The 16,349-nt window shown below is 37.7% G+C and overlaps 2 protein-coding genes across 4 annotated transcripts; both read right to left on the bottom strand.

The window, feature by feature from the left end:
- Positions 1–1,290: 1,290 nt before the first annotated feature.
- On the bottom strand, positions 1,291–8,088 carry LOC131796801 (uncharacterized). 2 transcript variants are annotated; one of them, XM_059114405.2, is made up of 8 exons: positions 7,398–8,088; positions 6,733–6,944; positions 5,489–5,622; positions 5,316–5,385; positions 4,480–4,593; positions 4,134–4,322; positions 3,091–3,201; positions 1,291–2,562 (listed from the first exon to the last, which is right to left on the bottom strand). In XM_059114405.2, exons 2-8 carry the CDS (start codon positions 6,907–6,909, stop codon positions 2,371–2,373), a joined length of 987 nt encoding a protein of 328 aa, XP_058970388.2. In that variant the 5' UTR covers positions 6,910–6,944; positions 7,398–8,088; the 3' UTR covers positions 1,291–2,370. The 2 variants fall into 2 exon arrangements, with proteins under 2 accessions (XP_058970388.2, XP_066027600.1); XM_066171503.1 differs by lacking the exon at positions 7,398–8,088 and having other exon boundaries at positions 6,733–7,264.
- A 3,323-nt stretch (positions 8,089–11,411) lies between these two features.
- Positions 11,412–16,306, bottom strand: LOC131796687 (uncharacterized). Of its 2 annotated transcripts, none has more exons than XM_059114297.2 (7): positions 15,562–16,306; positions 14,871–14,989; positions 14,455–14,524; positions 14,095–14,208; positions 13,531–13,719; positions 13,062–13,178; positions 11,412–12,382 (listed from the first exon to the last, which is right to left on the bottom strand). In XM_059114297.2, the coding sequence occupies exons 1-7, from the start codon at positions 15,787–15,789 to the stop codon at positions 12,200–12,202; spliced, it is 1,020 nt and encodes a 339-aa protein (XP_058970280.2). In that variant the 5' UTR covers positions 15,790–16,306; the 3' UTR covers positions 11,412–12,199. The 2 variants fall into 2 exon arrangements, with proteins under 2 accessions (XP_058970280.2, XP_066025121.1); XM_066169024.1 differs by lacking the exon at positions 15,562–16,306 and adding an exon at positions 15,486–15,539.
- Positions 16,307–16,349: the final 43 nt, after the last annotated feature.

Here is a 16,349-nt window from a genome sequence, read left to right as displayed (position 1 = left end):
AGCAAGATTGTCTCTCACACAAAAATGTTAGAACTTTGAACGGAAGCGTAAACCCGCGAGGTGCCGTTTTCTTCGCTGTTCAAGCTGAGGTAAATTGCCTTTTCAACACAAAATAAAGCAAATTGTTTAATCGTTTATTTGATTATTATCAGTTTTAGATCTTTTTTCAAATAATGGGATATTGATTTATCCTGATCTTATCAATTTCAATATTGCAATGTTTATGCAAAAATTTCGTAATAAACTTTATCCTTCGCCAAGGCTTTTAGTTTCTGAACAAATTATTGTGTTGCGTTGAAGGGCAAGTTAACCAATCGGTTGGTGATCACATATAAATAGATAAAGGCTGGTTAACCAAAGCAGCGAATTTTCAAAAGCTGAGGGTTAAGAGACCGATGAGAGCTAGCTCTTGGAAAGGTTAATACTTGAAACGTAAGCTATTCAAAATTCGCTTGGGCGGTTGATGATTATACGATTGTTTTGCTTCACACCTTGATGTATTCTCACCAAGCACCCGTCTCTCACGAGAGCCCAGCCCTCTCCTCCCCCCTTGTCATTACGCTTACGGCTTACACGGGTGGTGTAACACACATTTTCAAAGATAACATGAATTATATGCCTCTAAATCCACATAGAGTTATATCTTGCGTTTACAGGGATTGGAACTATCGAGCACGACCTGTGTGTTACGTCTATTGCGGCAACACGGTTTTCCTGTGATCAAGAGCTTTTTCAATGTTACGTTCCTTAAACGTGCTTAGATATCAGTAACCCTTCATCTTTATTATTTGATTAATGAAGAAGGATATTAACTATCGCCACTATCGTTGACACTCCGTTCAAAATAATGGAAATGAAATAGAAACCGCCAAACACCTAGAGAAGGCAAACGCAGTTTCAGATCAGTTCCCCAATCCATTTCTTTTACAACCAACCTCAAAAGTGGATGAAACAAAACGGAATAAAAGAGTTAAAACAGAAACAAAAAGATCGGGGAGGGGGGCTTCCGTTATCGAAGAGTCTAATGGTCAACGTCAATAACTAATAGTCAACGTCTTTTTTATGGATGCATATAATGTACTCCATACCATTTAATTAAACAAATTACAGTGCAAGGAATATTTATCAACAGCCTTATTTAGTACTTTACGCCACCACTTCACTTTATTGTTTACAACAGTCTTTTACGTTCTATTACTTAACTATTAACCAAATCCACATACACACTCAAATGTGCTGAGCAGATTCAATTCAAATGAAAAACAAAGTATTTCCTCTTACAAACATGCGTGCTGTAAAAAGTGTCGAAAGAATCTTTATTTCATATATATTGGGATTTACACTAGTCGTTCGTGACTCTGATTGGACGAACGATGTATTTTCACAGTCGTTCCCTTCCAATCACTGAATTGAAATGTGAAAAAATCTCAGTTCGTATAGATTAAAAACATCATAGCATGGAAAGTGCTTGAACGATTTTTTACAGTCGTCGCGATGCATCAAAATACTCACTCGTTCTTTTTTTTCCAATGCATCGCAACTCGCGCATAACAATCCGTTCGTGCGCGTTCTCCACGGAATAATCTGTACCAAATTATCCTCTCTCAAATAAGCGCCGCTCCTCTCCCTCCGAGTTTCTTCAAGGGCGAAGAGACAAGGAAAACCGTCAAGATTCAACCCAAGGAGAGTTACAGTTCGCCGAACGGAATGATTACAAGCCCCTCCCTTCACCACTATCACAGGTTTATTCATTATTTTAATCAGTGCCTAGGATTTCCATTCATTCAAGGAAATACATTAACTCAGGGAAAAAACGAAAATGATCTCAAGCACAAACTTATCTTATAAAAATTCAATCAATAGTATTTGAATTATTTCCATCAGAGCTCATTTTGAAACTGAAGCAATCTGCAAGTTACCTTAAATGACTTTAAGTGACTAAAACTATTACTCAAGCAAATAAAGGGCGTGACTTTCTAAAGAAACAGTGGTGTAACGTCAGTAGAGGGGTATAACAAGATAATCTGGTTTTATCAACTGAGTTAATAATGTAAATTGGTCACCGTAACGAGTTTCTAAAGCCAACGTTTCGAGCTTTAGCCCATCGTCAGAGCGATGACGAAGGACTACCTCTCGAAACGTCAGCTCGCTTAACCGACACGCTCGCCATTTTTCACCAAATGAACACAGTGTAAGTAAGAAGGATATGACTAAAATGTGTAAGTGGAGGAGAGAGGATGAACCGAAGCTTAAGTACCTTTAAGACGTGACGATGGGACGAAATTAACGGGAGAGGAAAATGGAGAAGAAAATTCATGTATTCTATTAAATATCAATGCAAAGATCCTGAGTCCGATGCAGTCGAGTTGATCATTTTTTTAAATCAGTGTAGGTTTCCAGAAGTCTTCGCTTCTTCCATTCTCCTGATGTAATTGGTGGATATTTATTTGAGCCATCCACGCACTCAATAAGTGTATCATGGTCTGGGTCGACAAATAATACTAATGAACGGCGAGGAACAGAGTGTTTTTGTTCAGCTTCTGGAATCAACACACGATGGACCTGGAAGAGAGAAATTGGTTGACAAAAACAAGAAGTTTTCATATTTGAATGTAGCTGAAAATTTAAGCTGAAATTGCTTGAATCTAAGCTGAAAGAAACGAACATTCAATGAAAATGAGAGAACTTATCATCTAAAAAAAAGATAACAATCGGTGTAAATTAATTTGGAGGAACACCACAATAAAAATTAAGTTAATAGTAGGAAAATAAATGTTCGCTATTAGTGCTGTGCAGGAAAAAGGAAAAACCTCTATTTACTTTTTCGTCATCTCAAGTGGTTGTCACACAAGCAAGCTACTGTATACAACCTGGACAAGTGTGGAGAGATGCCATAAAAATGTGACCTTGTGCCTCAAAATTAACGTTATATGTAGCAAAAAACTGCGTACTTCACATCAACATACTACATGCTGTTATAGCCGAAAATATTTCTCACTGCACGAGTACATTTTGTTCTCGTCGACCCCCAATTAGAAAATATCTAAAAAGATTCGTTCCCAAACTAGCCAATAAAGGAACATTTAATACCGTGGACTTAAGTTTATCAGCTGTCCATCTCTGCATCAGGTCTGCAATATTCACCACTACTGTGCCTTTCATGGGTGTGGCTGGTATAAACTGGCCATCGACATTTTGTACCTATTGCGACATTATTCAGAAGAACATTTATTCCCACCGGTAAAGCCCAGCCAATTTAAACACAAATCATAAACAACCTCTCAGGTAAGCCCCTCTCACATTTTTGATCATAATGGCTACGTTATTGGCCCTGATTTAAGCTGTCAAAGTTTTGAACGGCTTGGCTTCAAAATGCATTGACTCTCAACTAGTAAAATATTTTTTGCAGTCATGTGCGAATGTTGCAGTACATTCCATGGTCTCAGAGTGAGGACATTATTAACTCAATTTTGACTCAAGTAGATGATTTTTGTTTTCGGTTTGTTTGCTTTTTTTTCCCTTTATTAGGAAAAAGTGAAAGGTTTCTATAAAGATCAAGTATAACCTTTCCATTAAAGTAAAAAAATGTTAAAAAAGAAGAAAATTAATAAGTGCGAGGTTAAAATAAAACACATGAGTATCATCATTTGCCCAAAAGTTTCCAAGGTTCTTAATACTCCTCCTCAAGTGAGCCCCTCTCTAATGAGCTCCCCTCTCTCAAACAAAGTCGTTCCTCCTCTGCCACCCCCCAGGGGTATAGATGAACAAATAAACATAACATGTACAAATATGGATGTGAATTTTAAAAAATTGCAATCCATCATCATGCAGTGAAAATGAACACAACATCTGCAAAGAAAGGAAATGACTACAAGACTGTTTAGATATTTGATCGTGTGACTTTTCCAGTTGTCAGGCTGATGATCGAGTAGGGCAAAAGAGAAGCCCTGAAAATATACCTTTAAAGTTAGTTATCACATTATTATTATGGGAAATTTGGGTAGAAGTGTGACTAATACTTTGGCAATGGTAATGAGTTTGGTTTTAGTAAATTGTGGTGTAATGTACATGAAAACGTATAATGAAAAACTCTATAATCACATTTGATGCTGTAAAATCAAGCATTCTTGTACCTCTAAGCCACCTATGTCATCTTGAAACAGTACTGAAATAGCACCATAGTCAGTATGCTCTCCACATCTGATCTGGCCAGGTTTGACGTTACTTAGATCTGATATCTTTGGATAAGCATTATACCTCATTTGAACTGCACCCTCAGTGGTTCCCATCTTATTAAAGAATTTGGTAAATGTATTGGATTCCTGGAAGAAAGAATGGCAAAAGAAGCTTAATTTTTAACTCATGAAAGATGACAGGGCTACATCTTTGGTAACTCCATCAACTTGACAAGTAAGCCACATGATGGAAACTGGGCCAAACTTTGTAATTCCTGTACAAATTTGTACTAAAATAACATACCAGTTGAAGACCAATGGCCATTGCAGTGAGAATCCTTAATGCAAGATCACTCATAGACTTGTAAAAAGAGTGCACAGTGCTCTTAAATTGTGGTACTTCTGCACTGGGCCAGTTCTATAAGGACAAAGAGAATTTACATTCAATACCAAGTGCCAAATGAAATAATTTACTTGATAACATAATGCAAGAATTGAAACAGCCTGCAGAGCATAATTTGTTAATTCCTCCAAGCCAAGTGAGAGCTTGTCATGTTTTCTCTGACTTTTTCAAATATCTTTGCTTGATGCCTTCTTAGCTCACACTTCTTAATCTTGACAAAATGCTGAAGGTTACCTTGGGATGGACTGGCATCTGATCCAGGTGGGTGAATGATTCTGTCCAGAGCTTATCCCCATTTCCATAGCATGATGTGCCTTACTACTACGCCACCTGGACACCATTCTAGGCCATCACATGTTTAACCCCCTAGTATTTCATCATATTTCCCTGAAAGTTCCCTGGAACCAATTTATATTTCCAGGAGGATGAAGATATTTTCTGGTCCAAAACACAACATATGTGACCCACCCAGGTCTTGACCCTCCATCAATCCCCCTCCCCTATCCCTTAATATCATAGAAGATGAGATAAGCCCTAACAGTGTAGACATAATAACTGTCAAGGGCTGAGTAGCACTCATACTTGCTTCATACCATCCAACATACATATCAGTGCAAGTCAAACCACTGAATGTGATTCTGCAGCAGGAAACACAAAGCTATAATGATCACAAGGACTGTAACATACTGAACCATATTCTTCACCCTTAAAATTTGTTACAAAAAAGAAAGACTTACAAAAGTTCCATCATCAAATGACTCAAGATCAAAAGATTCCTTCAAATCTCCAGGTCTGTCTAAGTTTGTTCTATAAAACAATAATACAGTATAAATACAGTATATACTATATAAAATCAAGCATCGTAAAGAGTTAAATATACAATTAAATACATTTCAATGGTATCACATACCTTTCAGCTTCTACAGCATCCCAACCATTTTGAGATGATACATTTTGGGAAGTGATTTTTTTCTTCCTATACTTAGCTTTCACTTCAGGACTTAGATTAAAAAACTTGTCATATGTTTCAAACACAGCATCCAACTGTAGAATGGCAAAGGAAAAAAGAAAAGTGTTTTCATTATGTAAGGTACTGCAATTCTAATCCCAGAGCAGACAACTGTATGATTAAAGGTACATCAGCCTCTGAGATTTAAAATCTAGAAATATTTGATTTTGGACAAAGTGACCTCTTCCTCCCCTAAAAGCTGAAATTCACTAAATGCATTTCTTCAGAAATCATAAAAGACTCAACTTGAATATGACTACAACAAACAACAACAAATATACTTTTATGGAGATAATGTGCTTGATTCAACCTCTTTTATAGAATAAATACCCTGTTTCACTCACGATTTTACATTTCCAGGAATATTTAGCAAATTGTTTGGGAGACCAAGAGACACTGTTGTACAATCAATTTGTACAACAGTGTTAGGTTATCAGGTTATCCAGGATACCATGTTAGGTTACCAGGTTATCCAGGAGACTCCTGGATAACCTGGGAAAGTTGGTTTATAATTTCATGCAATGTTTGGGAGATAGTGTTAATAGGAGTATACACATGGAATATACTCAGGCAATTTGCAGAACGTTGATGTGTGATTTTCATTGAACCCTGACATTGACTTGATCAGAAAATTAATTACCTCCCTTGGCCTTACAAAACAAATAACTATTGAACAACTTCAAACAAAACAACTGAAAAATAAAACTGACACTGAAATTTAATGCTAATGAGACTTTGGCTTGTAAGCACGACCACATAAGTTTACAGCGGATTAAAAGTCTCTTCTGCAAGTTTTAGGAGCGATAAAGAGTGAACGGAAAGATTTCCGTATAGTTAACCCCCATATTATTTTAAAGCAGGCCGAAGTTCCGAAGCCAATCCATTGTATTTACCATTCTTTTCTTTATCCAAGAGCTGTATGAATAACGAAGTATGGGGCTGTGTGGAAATTTTGCTAAGTGGACAAACTTTGAATTTAAATTTCATCTTTCATATATGAGTTCTGTTACATCATACATTTACGCATAGTTAAGGGGCAGCACGTCGAAACCTGCACCCAACATTATTATTTTTTTTTTTGGTTTGTTTTTCTTCTTTATTCTAATAAAAGAATATCACTTGCGATTATTAAGCAACAAACTTACCTCTTCTTGTGGAATTCCATGATTTTTAAGATACACAAATCCAATCGTACTAAAAGCTCGATATAGTTGATCAGCAAGAGTTTTAATAGCTTGACTGTTATTGTCTGGAAGATCCGTGTTTTGAAGGCTCATAGCACTGAAGTCAACAATCGGGATCGCACAAGTCGCAGCCGCCATTTTGATCAAACGTTTTAGAGTAGCCCTGGGACGAGCTGTTCAATGACTAAGGGTTAGTCTTTCGGGTAACTCTTTCGGGTAGTTCGGGTTACTTTCGGGTATGACCAGTCAAGGGGGGGAGAGAGAGGACCCTAACAACGAGGTTGCTCAAAAAAACGAAAGGAAAACAATCGTTGCTAGGGAAAGGCATAAGGGTATCTAGATTTCCACAAAATTTGCTTCCAAAGATTAGCCAAATGTCGTTGAGAAATGCTTATGAAAACTGACAAATAGGTAAACACAACAGGCCAAATACCGAATACACGTACTTTTAGTAACACGAGGAATCTTACAGCGTTCAAATGGTATCAACAACTAGAATAGATTTACAACTAGAATATCCATCCGCAGTGGTATCAGTGGGAATCCTGAATCCCATTCAGCGAGCAAGATCCATGCATCACCTACAATTTTCGTTTATCAAAACTAAAAAAGACTATAAAACTTACCTCCTCTATGCAACTTTCGGAAATAAAGGTAAGTCTTGTGCTAATGCGTGTATAGAATACACGCCTAATCCGAGAGTTTTGAAAAAATCTTCTGTCAGTCAAACTTCAATCACAAAGCCTCTTTGGTTCATGGCCTGTTCTAAGAGCTGCAACCGAACTGATCACATCCTTTAAGATGCTACATTTAAGCAGTGAGTTTACTATTGATGTGTGACTGATCTTAAGATCATCGTCTGCATAGACAAAAGGCGTGCGTTATTTAATGATCGTCTTCCTCTTTTCAACAACATCCGTTCATGGCGTGCCGTTTTAAAAATGATGTTTGCCTGATTCTTTTGAGAAGAGTAAGGTAACCCAAAAGTATGTTCCGTGGGAAGAGTTTGATTTTTTTATTCCAAACAGCTGTGTCTTCAGCTGCTGATCACAAAAGACGTCAAAATGAGTTGAGAACATCACTCAGACACACAGTCACTCAATTCTCATTGGCCCGCCGACACCTACGTGATTTCCGTTTGTCGTTTCTCTTCAAGCCAGAATCCTCTTTGCCAGCAAACTGGTTTCTCAAAAGCTACTCAGTTTCATTCTAACCATATTTATCAGTCATATTTTATCGAGCACACTACGCCTCAAAATAAAACTTCAGCAGGAGCTATTAAAAAATTTTCCCCTCAATAAATGTCTCTTTGGAAATAGATTACAAAAGATCTCAAAATGGATCAAGCGTGTCAGCTTGACACACTCGCTTGAGTTTCAATGGCCTGCGAACACATACGTGATTTCCGGTTTCCGATTCTCATCTGAGCGGAAATGCATTGGCTTTCCAGTGGCTAACGTCTCAAGAGCGCGACTCAGTTTTATTCTTAAGAGATTCTCGAGTCATCTTTGCATCGGCAGAAGAGAGTTCAGCCTGAACAATTTGACCCTTGAATTCTCGTTATGTTTCTTCAGCTACAGATCACGGAAGAGCGGATGTTTATGTATTCCTAGTTGTCGCTTTTTTTTCTTCTTTTTCGGCCATGAACGCGTTCACCTTTGTGTGCGACCACAGTTTAAAGTTATCTGTGATCACAAACAGTATGTTTGTGGTGCTATATTCAAACAGTGGCTTGATTATTGATGTATGACTGATCTTGAGATCATCGTCGGCATACACAAAAGGCGTGCGTCATTTAATGATCGTCTTCCTCTTTTCAACAACATCCGTTCATGGCGTGCCGTTTTAAAAATGATGTTTGCCAGATTCTTTAGGGAAGAGTAAGGTAACCCAAAAGTATGTTTTGTAAGAATAGTTTAACTTTTGATTCCAAACAGCTGCGTCTTCAGCTGCTGATCACAGAAGACGTCAAAATTAGTTGAGAATATCACTCAGACACACTCACATAAGTCTCATTGTTCCGCCGACACCTACGTGATTTCCGTTTGTCGTTTCTCTTCAAGCCAGAATCCTCTTTTCCAGCAAACTAATTTCTCAAAAGCTACTCAGTTTCATTCTAACCACGTTTTATCAGTCATATTTTATCGAGCACATTACGCCTCAAAATAACACTTCAGCAGCAGCTGTTAAAAATATTCCCCACAATAACTGTCTCTTTGGAAATAAATTACAAAGGATGCCGAAATGGAACAATGGACCTTTTTACAGTTCCCGGCGCCATATTGGATTAGTAACCGCGCACACACGATAGCGAGGCTGGGGTTGACCCGGTGTCACAGCGGATTTGGGCCCCCCTCCGCGGATTTGGACCCCCAGCAGCAAACTGAGTGAAACATCATCCTTGACGTTCTAGTAGAAATACTTCCAGTGCGTATTAATACTTCCAGTGCGTATTAAAGTATGTTTTTGATTCAAAACATGCAATTGGCAGCTGGAAATGACCCTTTCTGCGAAATTCGAACACCGTTAGATTCAATAATAGACAAACTTTTGACTTTAATTTATTTTGTTATTGTTCAATGCCCGAGTGTTTGGACGACATGGTACAGTGCGAGTTGTGCGAGGAATGGTTGCACATGAGCTGCGAGGAATATAAGACTGCCCTGGAGGGCAAGCGGCTCTGCATTGTCTGCAAACCGCTAGACTCTAAACGTCTTCGTAATTGTTAAGGTGTTATTTCTCAACAGTTAATATTCGTTGAAATTAGAAAATAAGATTGAGTTCGATGTAATAGTCACCAATTTAGTTAGGACGTAGACATTAATGTTGATTTGCCTTTGAAAATAAGCTGAGAGTTCCAATTGCTCAGAATAGAAACATTTTTACTTACCATAGGCTTTACGAACGACTTTTAGTAGGAGTTGTTACTTCGTTCTTGTTCAGAAACTGTTTAATGTTATTTAATTAGAAAATCAGACTGAGTTATTTTTGTGACGGGATGCAACAGTTTGCACTAATGTTATGACGTTTCGTATTAATGTTGATTCGTATCAGAAGAAGCAAAGATTTACTGGAACAATTTCAAGAGTTCGAATGCAGTAGTTTGTTTGCATTTAATTATTGCCTATACTGGACGACTCGCTATAATACATGCGGCAGAATTGGAACGAAATGGCTGTTTTTCTTTACCTTTACTGAGGAATGTTGTTCTGTGATGGAAAAGAATATCGGCAAAAAGCTTCCAAATAGAATTAGTGACCAAGTATGATACAAACGATGCTTAAAAGAAACGTTTTGTAGGGGTGTCCAAATCTGCGAAGGGAGGTCCATATCCGCTAGCGGATTTGGACCGGGGGGGTCCATATCCGCTTGCGGATTTGGACCGGGGGTCCAAATCCGCGGGGGGTCCAAATCCGCTGTGACACCGGCGGTTCTTTCAAACAGCTGATATGCTGACATTTCACGTTCTAATGCACTTTTCAATGCGATTTCTCCCTTCAAAATGGTTCTTTAATACAACAATATGGAAATTTCGTCATTAAATGACACCCAGAAACTCGAAGCAAAAGATCTCAGGGAGATTTTAAAATCTAATTCAAAATCGACGGGCGGAATTAGAGCCGACTTAATGTTCATGCTTTGCTGATGTGACACGTCCTTCCATCAAGTAGTGGAGAAAACCGAGAACTTCTTACAGATGTCTAGGACCTAGAACAAAACCAGAGCGACTTCAGATACTAAGCAACTATTGTAAGGATTTCAGCCCTTGGATGGTCGAGCGATCTTCGTAATTTACCTAGATTAATTTCATTCAGCTTTACGATTACCTTGTTGTTTCACGAGAATATCGCCACATCGTGTTAAGAGGAACGCATCACAGGAAGTACCACAGAAGTTGTTCAGTATGGCTTAGAAAGCGAGGCAAAGGCTGTAGCCCTCTAGGTAGAGGAGATTTGTTATTGCTGCTGTTGTTGTGGTACTTGTTGTTGTACCATATTCTTCAATTAAAGTTATTCCCATTATGTTTACCAAGATGTATATTAGTTTGCCATTTGTACATTGTATCTTATGGGAAACTATACAATTCAAACGTGATTTCCGGTTTCCGATTCTCTCCTGAGCGGAAATGCATTGGCCTTCCAAGGCTAACGTCTCAAGTGCGCGACTCAGTTTTATTCTCAAGAGATTCTCGAGTCATCTTTGCATCAGGCAGAATGGGTTTCATGTAAGAATAAAGTTTAGCATGAGCAATTTGACCCTAGAACTCTCGTTATGTTTCTTAAACTACAGACCACGGAAGAGCGGATGTTTATGTATTCCTAGTTGTCGCTTTTTTTTTTCCTTTTCGGCCATGAATGCGTCTACCTTTGTGTGCGACCACAGTTTAAAGTTATCTTTGATCACAAATTGAACGGGTGCACAGAAAATGGAATATTGGTATCTATGGGTGTGTGGCTGATAAACAATGTAGCGCTTGACTGACTGTGTGCACTATACAAGCCAACGCTTCTTCCCTTCTCCTTTTGAATTTCTCTCTCTTTGTAAAAAAAAAAAGGATATTGAGTATACTAGATCATGGAAAAGGTGTCAAAATGTGTTCAGAGTTAACCATAGAGATGCAATCTACTTCTCAAGTTCCACTAAGTTTTATTTATACCACATAATGACGTCATTATTATTGACTATCATTGTCATCGTTTCGTCATGATGGGTGTATAACTTTTATATCCAATAAAATAAATAAAGTATTGCAAAGTTATATTGATCATTTCTAACTTCTCTTGAAGTAATAAGAATAATTATTCACGCATTTTGATCTGTAATTTTCGCCTACGATCTATAACACTGCAACAAATGGTTGCTTTGTTATCATTCAAAACAAATAGATTCCATGTTGCCGTGGGTATGTACAGTACAGACCGCACAAGATGTCACAATGTGGTAAGAACATCAGTGACACACTCGGCTGCGCCCCAAGTGCCGCTTTTTTGTTCTCACCACATTTTGACATCATCTGTGATCTGTTACTAAACAAACACACAGCAAAGAATTTTGATAGAACGTTAAACCAAGATAACTACATCGGCCAACCAGAAAAAAAACCAAAAAAAAGACATCAGAAGGAGCCAATAAAAATGAAACGTAAAAAAACAACCAAATTGTCTTAAGTGCGAGAAAACGCGAGCAACCATGGTTAAATTCATTGGTCAAGGTGACATAAGTTCTCTCTAAACCAATCATTGAGCACCACGAGAATTATCAAAAAAAAGAGACCCAGATTTTTCTCGTAAATTAATGGAAAAAAACCCTATCAATATGTTAGCATTAAAAATGTATTCTTCACTGAGATAAAGATAAACGTAATCCAGTAGTTAAAATTCCAATTGCATTGGCATGTTTGTGAAGTTTAGGTTCACTTGCCTCACTGTCAATAACTATAAGTGGCAGAGAGTTTTCCCTTGATCCATTCTCCAGCTGTAATCGGTGGATATTTGCTTGAGCCATCTAAACAACTTATTAGTGAAGACGGATCTGGATCAACAAAAAACACCAATGACCGACGAGGAACACGCCGCTTGATTTCTACTTCAGGTATCAGTACTCGGTGAACCTGAAAGAAGATTCAATTCGATAAATGTTCTGATTATGCACTATATCCAAACCATTATGCAAAGATCACGCTGCATTATCAAGGTCCTTGTAAGATAACTGTGGGTGGAGTAAAAATGAGGTAAGGAAACGTTTGTACTCAAGCAAAGTGGCCCACCCAGTTAAAGCTTACCTTGCTTTCCATACCATGAAGTGTCAAGGAGTGTCACTACCCCTCTCCTCCCAACACTGGCTGGGATGCTAATCTATTGCTAGGTTACCCCCCAGTATTTTATCAAGCTACCCTGAAAATTTGCCAGTACCCATTTATACTCCTGTACAAAGAAAGGCACACTGAAAGTAAAGTGTTTTGAACCTGGACTGCTTGACTGATCAATTGATTTATTTGTGGCAACAAATTTTGAGCATGAGCCTGACAAAAATTTACTGGTGAATACTACGCACTCCAAAGAAAATGTATCAGGAAAAGAATGAAGACAAAAAAAAAGGTGCAAAATCGATAATAATAAAACACACACACACATGTATGCACACAAAACAGGGCATACAAGGTACAGTTACAATAGAAAGCCCTAACAAATGTAATATTTGTAAAATGCTGACCTCTAAGAAATGTTCTAGTACACATTTTAACACACAGAGAAGTTGTCATGATTATCTATTGTCTGCTAGATTCATACCGTAGATTTAAGTGTGTCACTTGTCCATCTTTGCATCAAATCACCAATATTTACTAGTACTGTTCCTTTCATGGGTGTAGCAGGAACAAATCGCCCATCATATTTAATGTTTGAAACCTGCATTTAGCAATAAGTACAATTTAGTATGATATTAATCAAAACTATTAAAAAAAATCATTGGACATGATTTTTTCTTGGCCAATGTGACTCAAAACCACTAGAGACAATGCAAGAATCATTATTTTAATTGAACAATGCAAATAATTCATTTGTTCTGTTTTAACTATTTCTCCCTTAACACTATAAAGCACCTGGATTCTTTTTGAACTTTTAACTTTCACCTTTTAAGTTCACGTTCAAAGATTTGCTTTTTTGACAAATGAAGTCTTAATTGTGCACTGGGAATTATTTTGCTTTCATCTCCCAAGTACAAGTGTACCCTTGGATAAAAGAAAAACTTTATTCTAACCTCAAGTCCACCCACATCATCCTGAATCAGCAATGTAATGCCACCATAATCAGTATGTTCCCCACAGCGTATCTGGCCTGGCTTCACTTTCCTGATGTCTGCTATCATTGGGTAGTAGTTGTATCTGAGCTGAGTGCCACCAGAGGATGTACCCATATTCTCAAATGCATAGGCAAATTTGTTGGGCTCCTTGTTATGAAAATATGTGGTGAAAATGTTACCTTAAATTTTCAATCAAAACCATTACTTTAAATTGAACCATGGGGTAAAGAGTCAAAGAGTAGCTGAGCAGGGAGTGCATTCAAAACTACAGATAACAAATATTTAGCACATGATATGGTACTCAATTAATTTTATCAAATGAACAAAACAGGATATACTTTGCATCAGTCCATGGTCAATCTTTGGACTTCTATGTTTGTGAAGTGGCTGTACAAAATCTTAAGATTATAATAGATAACATGCAATTATAATAATGTGACTACAAAAGATCAAATCTTACTTATCATCGAAAGTTACCTTCAAAATAATAGTAAGATGGAAATCAAACTTATGGCAACTTACCATTTTTAGGCCTATAGCCATTAGAGACAGCACTCTTTTACTAAGAGCCATAAGGGACTCATACATAGGAGTAATAGTTCTCTGGAAAATTGGGACATCTTTGTCGGGCCAGTTCTGCCATGATAAAGTTGATTTAAAATAAGCCAAGTGAAGCTACTCCATATGTGAAATTAATGATCATTTGTGTGCATACTGAATTTGTTGGCTGTCATTAAAATCATAAGTGTGTTTTTGTGAAAAATAACTTTAGGTGATCACACTGTGTGTGAGAGTTAAGTTTGCAACATTTTCCAATGGATAGAATGACAACAAACTTATTCTACATGCTTGTTTTGAAAGGAAAGTAACAGTGCCACTCACAAAGTTTTCATCATAGACTGCACCCACATCAAATGATTCTTTGAGATCTCCAGGTCTCTCTGGATTAGTGCTGTGTATAAATTAGACAAAGAGACTTCAATCATGATTTTATAATCTGCACTGGACTGTTAACTTGCGAATAATACATGGTCAGTATGGATGTTCAGAGCAAAGGAAGTCATCCTCTTTAAGACACTTGTTGGTACTGGCTGTACTAAAATAGGTAGACAAAGGCATTGTAGCAAAGGGAAGCCGAGAGAGACCTTGGCTTCCCTTCCCTTCAAAAACACAGAAAAAGAGTGAGCACATCCATGTCCGCATTAGAACTTGGAAATAAATAGAAACTAAGACTAAAGATGGGTAAACTTGAGGAACATGTTGACATGGTAGGTCTCTCCTAGCAAGGGATCACAAACCTTTCTCTCTCAAGAGCATCCCAACCATTTGAAGATGTTCCTTTATCCTTAGTGTACTTTTCCTTTACATCTTGGTTTAATTCAAAAAACCTGTCAAACGTCTTGAAAACGGAGTCAATCTGCAAGGTAAAACAATCAGAAAAATGACGGAAAAGTATCAACAGACCTATCACCACCTCTCACTCATGGCATTGTTGTGCCTGGGCACTAATAGCTAACTTCTTACGAGTACATGCTGGAAAGATGCCCCCCCCTTGATAAACTTGATCAGCAAGGTCTTCAATGTCTTTACTGAAGGATCTTTGTTTTCTAGACTCAAAGCACTGAAGTCCACGACTGGGATTTCATCGGTAAGCCACGTTATATTTAAGCGAAATGTTCCAGGCTTTCGTGCCCAATCTCTTTTCAACCGAGTTTTCCTTGTTCGGTTGTCTAATAGACGTTATGGTCTACTTTTCATTTAGCTACGTAATAACTTCATAGTTAAAGTTAGGAATTTAGAAGGAAGTCGTTTTAAAAAATAATCAACCTCAATCTCATATGCACTGATGGGTGATATAACGTATTTCCCCTTGGCGCAATTTGTCCACATCGTAAAGTATCGTAAAGACGTACATTTTTTTTCGTGTGGTTAAGTTTGATTCGTGACGACATCTATTTTGCACCCTCGTAGAAAGCTGAATTCGCTTACCACTTCTTGGGGAATACCATGGTTTTTTAGATAAACAAATCCAATTGTACTAAACGCTTGATAAGCTTGATCAGCAAGCTCTTCAATGTCTTTACTTATTTTGCTGAAAGGATCTTTGTTTTCTAGACTCAAAGCACTGAAGTCCACAACAGGGATTTCGTCGGTGGCCATCTTGAGCGAAATGTTCCAGGCTTTCGTGCCCAATCTCTTTTCAACCCGTCTATACATTGCTGATTTGATTCCATGTTTGGCTCTCTAATAATCGTCATACTCTACTTTTCATCCAGTTACATAATAACTTCATAGTTAAAGTTAGGAATTTAGAAGGAAGTCATTTTCAAAAATAATCAACCAACCTCATTTCGGAAACGAGCACGTGGCTCCAAAAAGAACCAAAAAGAAAGGTAAAAACTGGCGATAAGTTTCTCTTTGAATCAGAGCAAAAATCAAAAAAAAGTTATTGCTTACCAATGTTCCCGGGTCTTGATTACTAGCTATATCAAGAATTACGGTCTAAAAAATTGTCTTCTATTCCAACGATCTTGGGTACACGGGGTCTTATTCTTAACTGAAACCTTCACTATAATTTTCTATCTTAATAATCACGGAGGCGTCAATCTAAACTTAAAATATTTCGCAGCTTCTCTCGGAAGCGGTAACATTCAGCTTTATCTGGAGCGGTTGCAAAAAGGGTCAGAAACCTGGGTTTTTGGTAAGTTGTGCCAAAACATATCAATGTATATCTTCAACTTACCCATCTACGTACAGTGTGGGTCTATTATTGCTCC

The sequence above is a fragment of the Pocillopora verrucosa genome, chromosome 1 (assembly GCF_036669915.1).
Source record: "Pocillopora verrucosa isolate sample1 chromosome 1, ASM3666991v2, whole genome shotgun sequence".
In the NCBI taxonomy this organism is placed as follows: Eukaryota; Metazoa; Cnidaria; class Anthozoa; order Scleractinia; family Pocilloporidae; genus Pocillopora; species Pocillopora verrucosa.
The sequence above is the reverse complement of the archived record's forward strand: the minus strand, read 5'-3'. Positions and strand labels throughout refer to the sequence as shown.